At 33.8% G+C, this 12396-nt stretch overlaps 1 protein-coding gene across 2 annotated transcripts in view; it reads right to left on the reverse strand.

Annotated features, from left to right (window-relative positions):
* LOC129222424 (serine/threonine-protein kinase MRCK alpha-like) overlaps window positions 1–12396 on the reverse strand; it is a 177173-nt gene that overhangs the window by 90708 nt on the left and 74069 nt on the right. For both annotated transcript variants that reach the window (XM_054856937.1, XM_054856936.1), the window contains exons 5-10: window positions 11990–12085; window positions 9954–10196; window positions 9797–9853; window positions 9387–9530; window positions 5985–6153; window positions 5459–5541 (exon numbers count right to left, since the gene is read on the reverse strand). In XM_054856937.1, coding sequence (XP_054712912.1) covers window positions 5459–5541; window positions 5985–6153; window positions 9387–9530; window positions 9797–9853; window positions 9954–10196; window positions 11990–12085 — 792 coding nt within the window. The remainder of the gene's footprint in view (window positions 1–5458; window positions 5542–5984; window positions 6154–9386; window positions 9531–9796; window positions 9854–9953; window positions 10197–11989; window positions 12086–12396) is intronic.

Here is a 12396-nt window from a genome sequence, read left to right on the forward strand (position 1 = left end):
TCCGGTTGGAAAAAAAATGATAGCTCCAGATTTACCCTATTATGTTGTTTGTATATTTAGTTTGTGAATGAGCTGCTTTTGAGATGTGGAATTTTGTGAATGGGGCCGCTTTTACGATGCGTAAATTTGTGAAGGGGCCGCAAAGCGGACCCAATTTGGGTCTGGAACGACCCCAAAGTGTGCATGTCTTTCCGACTTCCTCAATTCCTTTAAAATCGGGAACAGCTTTGCGTATTCTTTTTTGAAAACTTGGCTGTGCGGTCTCTTCGGAGGCATTATTATTAAAATGAACGTTTAGTTGATACGCGAACTGCAGCACCTACAAATCCACACAATTAAAACCAAAGCAATCGAAGTTAAGATGAGCTATCCCGCAAGTAGCAATAATTGCAGCCGTAGCCAAATGCAAAGTTCCAAAAAAAGAAAAAAAATCTTGCATGTGGAGACCTGAAACGGTAAGTGGCCGGAGAGCCCTTCCTAGAATGACATCGTCAAAACCTACACAGCCCATGCGCCCATCATGATCACCCAAGTTCATCGACGCCGAGTTCGAAAGTGAAGTTTTGAGGACTTGCGCAGGAGCTTCATGGTCGCAGAATTGAGCTGCACAGACGAGCTAAAGTCGAACGCTGCTCCACTCAGGAAGAAACACGGTACAGGGTTCCCAACACATTTTAGCTTTAGAAAAGGGTAAAAGAGGACCATTTTCAATTAAAAAGAGGACTAAAGAGGACCAGTTAAGATTAAAAAGATGACCTTGGGTGGACCATTCATTTAAACCCAAGGAAGCACCAAAAGGCAAATTAGCTGCCTGCTGCTAAATCCATGCAGATAATTTGTTAATTAACCATAATACTGAGATTTTTAATGATACAATTCCTTTATCACCTTCTGCACAACTGTTCTTTTTATCCATTGAATAATAATATTATTTACACAAACATTTGGATGAAGGGGGGGGAGGCACTTAGCTCAGCACTTAAGGCAGCCTCCTTAGAATTAAATAGGCAAAATGATACATTTTGAATTGAACCAGGGATGCTGGTAGTCCCACAGAAGGATAGATGAAGCTGTGCTTCATTTTTCCTTAGTTTAAAATTATTTTTGTGTTTTTCTGTCTTGTAATGCTTCTTAATGCATTATATCCCTTCACAACCGATATGAATCTATCACACACCAAACAGATCTACTGTATTCAAAGTTTTCCTAAAAATGTCTGAAATGCTCAATTACAAAGGGAAGCAGATCACATGAGGAGTTTTGCAATTTTCATATTTAAAGTATATTTTCAAGAATCATAAAGCTTACATTAAAAAAATTACTCCATGATTGCAGGACCATGAGTGCTTTGAACATTTATGGGGGGGGGACAAATCCCCCTTAGCAGGCATCATGCCGACTGCCTTGTCTAGTGGTCAGAGAAGTCTGACTGCAACAGGAAGGTCCGGGTTCGAATCCCGACTCGGGCATGGACTTACTTTCTCTCTCTTGTCCTTTCTTTGTGTGAATCTGTTGTCATGCTGTGAATAATTGCCTACCCTATAAACTGGTCCTTATGACATGTGTGTACTGTGGAAATCGGACTTCACACCAAATGACAGTGCGGTTGGAAAAATGAAGCAGCGCACCCCAAATTGCCAGCCTAGCTGGCACATGACAACAACAGCAGGCATCATGACAATGAAATGATGTACACAAATTCAACCTAATAAAATTACATAATTCAACTTTGTTTCATATACAAATGCTACTTTAAAATGTTATGTACTCAATCATTTAAATTTAATATCCCCCCCCCCAACACAAAAAAAAGTAATAAATGAAAATAAGCAAATAATAATCAAAATTAAGTTTGGAAAACTAAATAAACTTCAATTAAACACAAAAATTATTAATTTTTTAGTTATTTAAATAAAAATTAAATCCAGTTAATCTGACGTAGCATGTCAAAATAACTTCTAATTGTCATAAATATAAAAATATTTATGAGATGCAAAACGATTGAAAGCTCACAGAAGCATATTTTCACGAACCAAGTTCAATGTTGGCATGTTTCCCATAAAACATTTATTTTCTACTAAGTTAAACATAAAACATGCTAATCTAAGGTGGCATATGGAAAAATGACATTCGATGGGGCAAAATGTTTCAATATTTACATGATTCAAAAAGATTCAAATTTCAAACACAAAAAGCAAAGTCCAAGTAAGCTCAATGTTATCATGGTTTCCAAAATAATTCCTTCGTTAATTATTGAAATTAAACGAAAAATACGCTAAACTAACGTAGCATATGTCAAAATAACTTCCAATTGTGGAACACATCAAAATATTTACAAGATGCAAAAGGATTGAAATTTCAAACGCGAGAAGCATTTTTCCGCGAAATCCGAGTAAGTTCAATGTTGCCATGGGTTCCAAAATAATTCCTTCGTTAATTATTGAAAATAAATGAAAAATAAGCTACTCTATAACAGCATATGTCAAAATAACTTCCAACTGTCAAATACATCAAAATGTTTACAAGATGCAAAAGGGTTGAAAATTTCAAACGCGAGAAGCAATTTTCCGCGAAGTCTGAATAAGCTCAATGTTACTATTGTTTCCAAAGTAATTCCTTCGTTAATTATTGAAATTAAACTAAAAATACGCTAAACTAACGTAGCATATGTCAAAATAACTTCCAATTATGGAACACATCAAAATATTTACAAGATGCAAAAGGATTGAAATTTCAAACGCGAGAAGCAATTTTCCGCGAAGTCCGAATAAGCTCAATTTTGTCATGGTTTCCAAATTTTTTCCTTCGTTAATTACTAAAATTAAACGAAAAATAAACTAAACTAAGGTAGCATATTAAAATGTCAGTAATCCAACGTTATTAAGCACAAAACTTGTAAATGATTGCAGACACGTGTTTCTAACACAATCCAATGATTTTTGAAAGAATTCAAGAAATAAAGAAACTTTGCATACATTTTCAAGGTTTTCAAGCACTTGAAAAAAAAAAGACCTTTTTTTTTTCCATGAACGTTTCAAGGTTTTTTTTATGGGCGTACGAACTTGGTTTAACAAGCGCTGCGGCGGCGTGTTTGGGTGTACAGTAACTTTTAACGAAATGAAAAACTTTTAAAATCTGAAATTTAAGTAAAAACTATATAAAAGCGGTCTAATCAGACCAAAATGTTAAAAAGCGGTCTAAAGCAGACTAACCATAAAAAACGAACTTTGGCGGGAAAAGCGGACCATTTGGGAGCCCTGCTAATATAAAATGGCGTCTGGGCGTGGGTCGGGGAAAGGCAGTAGCAAAAAGTCGGGGGAAAAGTAAAAAAAAAAGGAAGCGGAAACTGAAAATATAGGAAAATATAGGAATTATAGGAAAATAGGAACTTTTTCAGAAATATAGGAAAATATAGGAATATAGGAACGCTGCGATGCCTGCAATTAGTAAACAAAAAATTTCAGCCAGTAAAAACTACCTGCATTTGTCGCACGCTACCTGCGTGCGACACAGTGTGCAACACCCAATGTGCGTCGATCCCGAACTGACAAAATATGGCAACTGGTTGTTGATAATGTGAATTTTGATTACTGTCATGTGTTTAGTGACACTCCCAAGGTTAACACAAATCGATTGACGTAGGAACAGACATACATACATACATAGACTTATAAGTCGTACACGCACAGTCGGGTAAAAAATACTGAAATACACTCAAATTTTATTGAATGTCAGCAAACAGGGTTTTTTTTTTTTTTACAATGAAACAGCTAAGGGAAAAGCTTTTGCAGCTTGAATACATATCTTGATATTTAAATAATGAATGTACATAGTTGGGACAAACCTAACCTGGCAACATAGTAAATGCTACGTAAATCATTATCACAACATTACAATACCACCAGATAACTAGGTTTGCCCCAACTATTCTGCTGTGAGAAGGTAAAGGGCAATATCTGTAGAAATGAGCTTTTGAGTATTTGAAAAAACACATTTTGGATTCCATACTAACAATAGAGAAATGTTGGAATTTTATGTTTTTTTTTTTTTTCAGGCTTTATTTTTAGTGGAAACCAAATAAGCAAGCCTGTACAATAAAGCAGAAGTACAATAGACGACAAAAACACATAAAAATTAAAAATTTACAATTACTGCCCTTTACCTTCCCAAGGCAGTATAATCCTCATCATCAGAAACATCATTAGAAAAAAATTCTTTTTTTCCCCCAAACTTTATGAGTAAAAAAAATAATAATAATTTTATAAAAAATAGAGTATTATATGATTTTTTTTTTTTTGTACAAAACAATCCAAGTAGCACTTGTACAAAAATAAATTGCTGTATTTTCCTTGATGACACAACTAAAACTGGAATAGCCTTAAAAATCAATTTCAACAAGATTATAAACTAAAACGGATGCCCTTGAATCTAACCAATGTTGTCTTACAAAATTAAGGACCTTTTAACAGCACTGCACATCAATTTGTATTTAGATTTTTATACCCATGAAATACATTAGAAAAAAACTACTGCTCTTGAAAATGGTTGACTTTGTGGTACTAAAGAATTTTTCAAACCAAAAAGAATCTAATTCAAACAATATTGAGTGACTAATGCAACCAAAATTTTCATCTCAGAGGAGGGGAAAGTTGAGTGATACCAAGTCCGTTTTCTCATGATTGATAGATAAATGGTCACACACTACAGTACACTGCACTCCAGTCTACTCCGTACCTTCCACAAAATGTAGTTTAACCAGTTGGATGAGGTGATGAAGACAACCTTGTTGTTTTACCCAAAGCAGGAGGTCCTTAAAAGTGTATATATTATAGTGAAAATTTGAAATCTAATAATGTCAACATTAGTTGGTGAATATCCATATTCACATACCAAAGACACTGGCAAAAGACCAAATATTTTGAGTGAATCACTGGTGAAAGTCAACATTCTCCTAATTTGGTCTTTCTTGGTAGCATCCATACATATAGAGCCATTGAAAGCAAATTGGTGCAAATCAAAGAAACAAGATTTTGAGAAATTGAATAGTTTAATAACCACTTTTGCACAAAACAATGCTGCTGTTCTGTTTTACAATTACAGTCTATTGGCAAATGGTACTTTCACCACTTTCCCATGAAATATAATGCGGTTTAAATTAATGTCTCCTGGCATGAATACAATTATTAACAAAAGAATTGACTTTGACTATTTTCCCTCTCAACAACTCATATACTACAAACGGCTCACAAATTGACACAATTTACCATTCACCCTTTGCTGCACCTAACATGAAATCAAGAGTATATAGTGTAGCAAACAATTCTAGAGAAAAAAAAAATAACGCAATAAGTCTCCCAGAAAATACATGTCAAGTGTGTTATGTGCATTTTCTCAGAAAAATATTTAAAATGATTCTAAATAAAATTACAGTTTAAAGAAGACTTATCAACTAACTTACAGACTGTTTCAAATCACTTTCATCTACATCAAAATTTGAAGTATCTGTTGGACTACTAACTTCAGGAATGTATGGTGCTGAAGCTGTAAGAGATAAGATTATAGAATGTTCAATACAAATTATTGGGCAATAGAGGGGTTAATTTCTTGAATGACATAAAAGAAATTCTTTCAATTATATTTACAAAAAATAAATAAAGAAATTCATTTTAAATGAATGAAGGAATATCAATGCTTATAAATTGAAAGGTTCCTTCAATTTTTCCAAGTTTAATTAAAACCATAGCTCTAAACGAACAAAGCAACACTTTAAAAAATGAAGTACAGCACTGAGCAAACTGTCATAATTATTCCAGTTCACAACCTTAAGAGGTTTCAGAAACATTCTTTGTCAAAAAGAAGAAAAGGTTCAGCAAGTATTTCACTCTGAGTAAATTATTTAAAATTGTTTACAAGACTGGCTTCAAAACATATAGCTATAATTACTCACATATTTTTCAAGTAACTTTATAACAAATAGCTCTTACTATTCCTTGCATTTTCCCAGTCAACTTCAATGAACCAGGGATGATTTTTAAAATCTTCAAGGCCATTTTGCCCTAACCTACACTCTGATGAACATATCAGACTCTTCATCAAACTTTTAGCATCGTCTGAGACAATAATGGTAGGATCCTCAGGAAAATCAAAACAGTTCTAAAACATAATGCATTGAAGTTAAAGGACCTTCTTTAAAAATATAGCAGATATAACGAATAAAAAGATTAAAAGACAAATAAATTATACAATCAAGAAAAGAGAAAAAAGTAACAATTCAAAAACTTTGGCAGCTAATAGCAACCAATTTACAAAGAAGGGACATGTACTGACCTAAAAACATGATTCCCAAAGTAATTGAATGTTTGAATATGAAAAAATATATTTCTGGCAAAACTGCCTAACACTGGATGCTATGAATAAATGTATGACTTGATGTTTTTACAAGTACATAAGCAAGTAAAATAGTTTTTGAGTTAGAAACCTAAGTTTTGATTTCTGCTAATATTTGGCAGCATTAAAATTTTGAAAATTAGCTGATTATTACATCAGCATATTACTGGCTACTAAGTCAGTCCAGCTTGTATACTGAAGTCACTTCCCTCCCTAGTAAGGGAATGACACTTAAAAAAGCATTTGGTGCTGAGGGTATAGTGCTATTCAAAAAATAATTAAATTTTTTAGGATCAATATTTTTTTCATAAAGCCCTAACATATATCTATCTCTATAAAAGGTTTCATCTGATTCTATCCACTTTAATTTTTTTGAACTTAATAAGCTCAAAATGACTGCTATGAAAATTTGCTGATTTTGAACATTAGTTCATTATTACATCAGCATATTACTGGCAACTAAGTCAGTCCATCTTGTATACTGAAGTCACTTCCCTCACTAGTGAGGGAATGACACTTAAATGAGTGTTAGGTGTGAGGGTATAGTGCTATTCAAAAAATAATTTTATTTTTTTAGGATTTTTTTTTTTTCATAAAGCCCTAACATACACTGAAGTGACAAAATTCGTGGGATAGCAATATGCAAATATACAGATGGCAGTAGCATCGCATAGAACAGGTATAAATGCGCAGTGCTTTCGCAGAGCTTTCGTTTGTGTTCAAGTTGTTCATGTGAAGAGATTTTGACGTGATTATGACCGCACGACGGGAATTAACAGATTTTGAACGCGGAATGTTAGTTGGAGCTAGACGCATGGGTCATGCCATTTCGGATATCGTTAGGGAATTCAACATTCCCAGGTCCACTGTGTCAAGAGTGTGCCGAGAGTATCGAATTTCAGGCATAACATCCCACCATGGACAACGCAGTGGTCGACCGCGTGCAATTAACGACCGAGATCGGCGACGTCTGCGTAGAGTTGTGAATGCTAACAGACAAGCAACACTGCGTCAAATAACCGCAGAAATCAATGTAGGACGTACGAGGGACGTGTCGGGTAGGACTGTGCGGCGAAATTTGTCTTCCTTGGGCTATGCCAGCAGAAGACCGACTCGAGTGCCTTTACTGACAGCACGACATCGCTTTCAGCGACTCTCGTAGTCACGTGAGCATATCGGTTGGTCCCTAGATGAATGGAAAACCGTGGCCTGGTCCGATGAGTCACGATTTCAGTTGCTAAGAGCTGATGGTAGGGTTCGAGTGTGGCACAGACCCAACGAAGCCATGGACCCAAATTGTCTACAAGGCACTGTTCAAGCTGGTGGTGGCAGCATAATGGTGTGGGCTGTTTTTACATGGCATGGACTTGGTCCTCTGGTGCGACTGAACCAAACAGTGACTGGAAATGCTTATGTTCAGCTACTTGGAGATCACTTGCCGCCATTCATGGACTTCATGTACCCCAACAACGATGGGATTTTTATGGATGACAATGCACCATGTCACCGGTCCACAACTGTTCGCGATTGGTTTGAAGAACATTCTGGACAATTCCAGCGAATGATCTGGCCACCTAGATCGCCCAACATGAATCCCATCGAGCATTTATGGGACATCATCGAGAGGTCTGTTTGTGCCCAAAATCCTGCACCATCAACACTTTCTCAATTATGGACGTCTATAGAGACAGCATGGCTCAATATTCCTGCAGAAAACTTCCAACAACTTGTTGAGTCCATGCCACGTCGAGTTGCTGCACTTCGCCGGGCGAAAGGAGGACCTACACGATATTAAGACCTATCCCATGACTTTTGTCACTTCAGTGTATATCTATCTCTATAAAAGGTTTCATCTGATTCTATCCACTTCAATTTTTTCTGAACTTGAAAATGACCCATGTACGTTTGATTTATTAGTGCGGCATGTTTGATTCAAATATCCAACACTTTTTTAATGTAATAGCTGAATTTTTTTTTTTTTTTGAAGATTTAATTTATTAAAGCAGCTGCTTCAATTACCACCGATTCAATTACCAGAATTATTTTTCTGAACTTAATAAGCTCAAAATGACTGCTATGAAAATTTGCTGGTTTTGAACATTAATTCATTATTACATCAGCATATTACTGGCAACTAAGTCAGTCCATCTTGTATACTGAAGTCACTTCCCTCACTCGTGAGGTAATGACACTTAAATGAGTGTTAGGTGTGAGGGTATAGTGCTATTCAAAAAATAATTTTATTTTTTAGGATCAATATTTTTTTCATCAAGCCCTAACATATATCTATCTCTATAAAAGGTTTCATCTGATTCTATCCACTTTAATTTTTCTGAACTTAATAAGCTCAAAATGACTGCTATGAAAATTTGCTGATTTTGAACATTAGTTCATTATTACATCAGCATATTACTGGCAACTAAGTCAGTCCATCTTGTATACTGAAGTCACTTCCCTCACTAGTGAGGGAATGACACTTAAATGAGTGTTTGGTGTGAGGGTATAGTGCTATTCAAAAAATAATTTTATTTTTTAGGATCAATATTTTTTTCATAAAGCTCTAACATATATCTATTTCTATAAAAGGTTTCATCTAATTCCACCCACTTTAATTTTTTCTGAACTTGAAAATGACCCATGTACGTTTGATTTATTAGTGCGGCATGTTTGATTCAAATATCCAACACTTTTTTAATGTAATAGCTGAATTTTTTTTTTTTTTTTTTTTGAAGATTTAATTTATTAAAGCAGCTGCTTCAATTACCACCGATTCAATTACCAGGTGCTATATAAATAAATATTGATTTTATTTCCAGTGTTAAAACCATTTAAAAAGTTATTGAAAGCTTTCATGGCAAAAGATGTGTTTTCAATAAAGAACACCTTTTCAAAGAAGCATTTTGCTTAAACATTTTTTTATAAAAAGTACTAGATCTATATTTGTGCTGCCTTCAATAATTATAATAAAATTCACTGAAAAAGGGAAGTAGGATACTTACCTTATGATTCATTATTTTACCATATGTTTCTACTAAGGATTCAGCATAAAATGGTGTTTCCCCAAAAAGCATTTCATACATACAAACACCCAAAGACCACCAATCACATTCAGGGCCATATTTTCCTTGTCCATCTTCCATAGCCTACAATTCAGAACAAGAAAGTAAGAAATATTCAAGGCAAAAGAAAATGTTCACCAAAAATACTTTTAGAACAAAAAATAAAATGTACAGTATTTATTAGACTTTTAAATACATACACTTCTTTAAAAATATTACAAACATGACCTTACATGAGTTAGTTGTATAAAAGCTCATAACATTAACTATTCTTAACTTTATAACCCATCCAAATTCTTTATACATCTGCTTCTTAACATTAAACTATTTAGAACAAATTAAGAAATTACCCGTAGTATTTCAGGTGATATATAATCTGGTGTTCCTACAGCAACATTTGATTGCACCTACAAAATCAAAAAATAATCACAACACTGAAAAGTACCGTATGGAATAGATGTGAAACTTAGAAAGTGTTAACTTAAAATAAAAACATTCAAAACTTACTGAACCATCTTCTAGTAATTTTAAACAGGAACCAAAATCAGCTAAACGTATGTGACCTGATGCATCCAAAAGCACATTGTCTGGCTTGATGTCACGATGAACATAACCCAACTGATGAATTGAGTGAACAGCTAATATCATCTCTATTATGTAAAACTTAGCCATGTCTTCAGGTAAACGATCCTCAAATTTACTCAACAATGTTAAAAGATCACCACCACAATAATAATCCATCAAAAAATACTACATAAAAAGAAAAATATATATATATAGAATGAAATTTAAGTTATGTGTCATATTACAAACACAATACTTTTTTTTTTACTATGCAATAAAATTGAAAAGTGCAAATGAAGTTTATGGGATGTTATGATCTAATTAAATAAAACTTTCCTACATCTGATTAAGCTTATTTTACGAACAAATTGTTCAACAAGCATTTAAATTGTGTCAGCATATTTCATCACGTAACAATAAAAGCACATAGCAATTTAAATCAATCCAATTTCACAGAGAAAGAACAAGCAAATTACTTTATAATTCGTTTCATATAAAAACAGCTCAAATTAAAACAAATAAACCTTTAACAGAAATAAAGAGCAATTAAAATAACATATTTTTCTAACACTTGGTGCATCTAAATGTTATGTAGGCAGCAACGTAAAGCCTAAAATTGCAGAAATTCTTTAGCAGTCAGAGGCCAGAAGTAAAAACTTCATTAGGAGCCACTTTGTTTATAATTTGTTGAAATTAATAATCCTAAATACATTACTTAACATATGCAACACATTTTTAATAAATTAGCTTATAAAGTCTGCATTTTGATAATGGTGGGGAAAATTTTGATAATTGGAAAAGAATAACAGTCCAGAGAATAACAGTGGTAATAAAACCTATGCTGCTCAAGCTCATGCAGGATACTAGAAATCACATTAGTTTGGTCTTTGACAGTATAATACAGGCAAATATTTAATATTATTTTTTCTTCTTAATTTAGAAAAAGTGATCTGCTAAAATGTTAAATTTTACACAAAAGGGGTAGTAAGTTCCATAGTAAGCAGTTAATTAAAACCGTCTGTTATTTTTTCCATCATGGAAACATAGAATCTGCTATGGTTGGCAGATCAGGTTCCTCAATAGAATTCTTTGGCAACTGTAAGAATAACAACTTTTGAATTTTTCATAGCTGCTTAAAAATTAAAAATAATTGAAATGTTTTTCTAGAAGATTGTTAAACTGATATTGAGATACAAACAATTTTCATAAAATAGAACAAAATAACTTTAGGAAAAAGTAACTTGTACAGTAAATTCCCCGATTATCCAAGGAAAGGGGGGGAGGGCGAATTTTGCAAATAGTTCTTAAAAATAGGTAAAAAACTATACTAGTGTATGAAACAGTTTTTAAAAACCTATAGAACTTTCAAACATTTCAACTAAAGCTAAAAATGATAACAGTGTCTGTTAAAGCTAACCAAGGATTGCTCATTACTGCAACCAGTTAAAAATAATATGCAAGCAAATCGTGCAAGCAAATCAACTAAAACATATCAAATTAGGTTATACCGGAAAAGAGAGAGAATTTTGTTCAAACAATTGAGTGTGTGTGTGTGTGTGGAGAGAATTGTGTGTGTGTGATGTGTGAGTGAATTGAGAGAATTGTGTGTGTGTGATGTGTGAGTGAATTGAGAGAATTGTGTGTGTGTGATGTGTGAGTGAATTGAGAGAATTGTGTGTGTGTGGTCTGGCCACTTGTTTCCCGCCTCAGATTTCAACTGGTAGTGTAGGACTAAAAATCAGTTTGCAATGTATATCTAAAACCAAACTAGTCAGGTTTCGGTGAGCATGGAAGATTTGATATCATTTGAAGGGAGGGGGGGGGGAGAAAGAAATATAAATAGATTTTCTATTTGCTGTGTTAAAATTGGTGCATTTATACACTGAGTTAATCATTGCTGAAAAAAAAAATTTGTGAAGCACTGCGGATAAACCACCTACGGATAATTGAAAGTTTACAGCATACTAATAAACACATACTAGATTGTTCTCATCTTGAAATGCATAATGTAAATTTGTAATCCATCGCTTATCACCATATACTAAGACGTCCCTTTCTTCTTGAAAACAAGCAGTCTGAAAAGAACAGAAACATTCATGTATAACCAAAAAGATACAAAGGATTTATACACTCACGTTATTAAAATTACCAGTTAGTTCTTTAATTTTCCTATTACTTTTATGTCCAACCCTTAGTGAGGGGGGGGGGGTGCCACAAACTTCAGTGAAAAGTTTAAAATTTGCTAAATGATATTAAAATAATGAAGCATAGAGTTTTCCTTATAGAACTACTTCCCGATAACTCCAGATACAATGGTGTGTAAGTGGTCAAACCAATTTCTCCTTCAACAAAACCATGCAGTCTGTCATCATGTGAATATGAATGT

The sequence above is a fragment of the Uloborus diversus genome, chromosome 5 (genome assembly GCF_026930045.1).
Source record: "Uloborus diversus isolate 005 chromosome 5, Udiv.v.3.1, whole genome shotgun sequence".
NCBI classification, from domain to species: Eukaryota; Metazoa; Arthropoda; class Arachnida; order Araneae; family Uloboridae; genus Uloborus; species Uloborus diversus.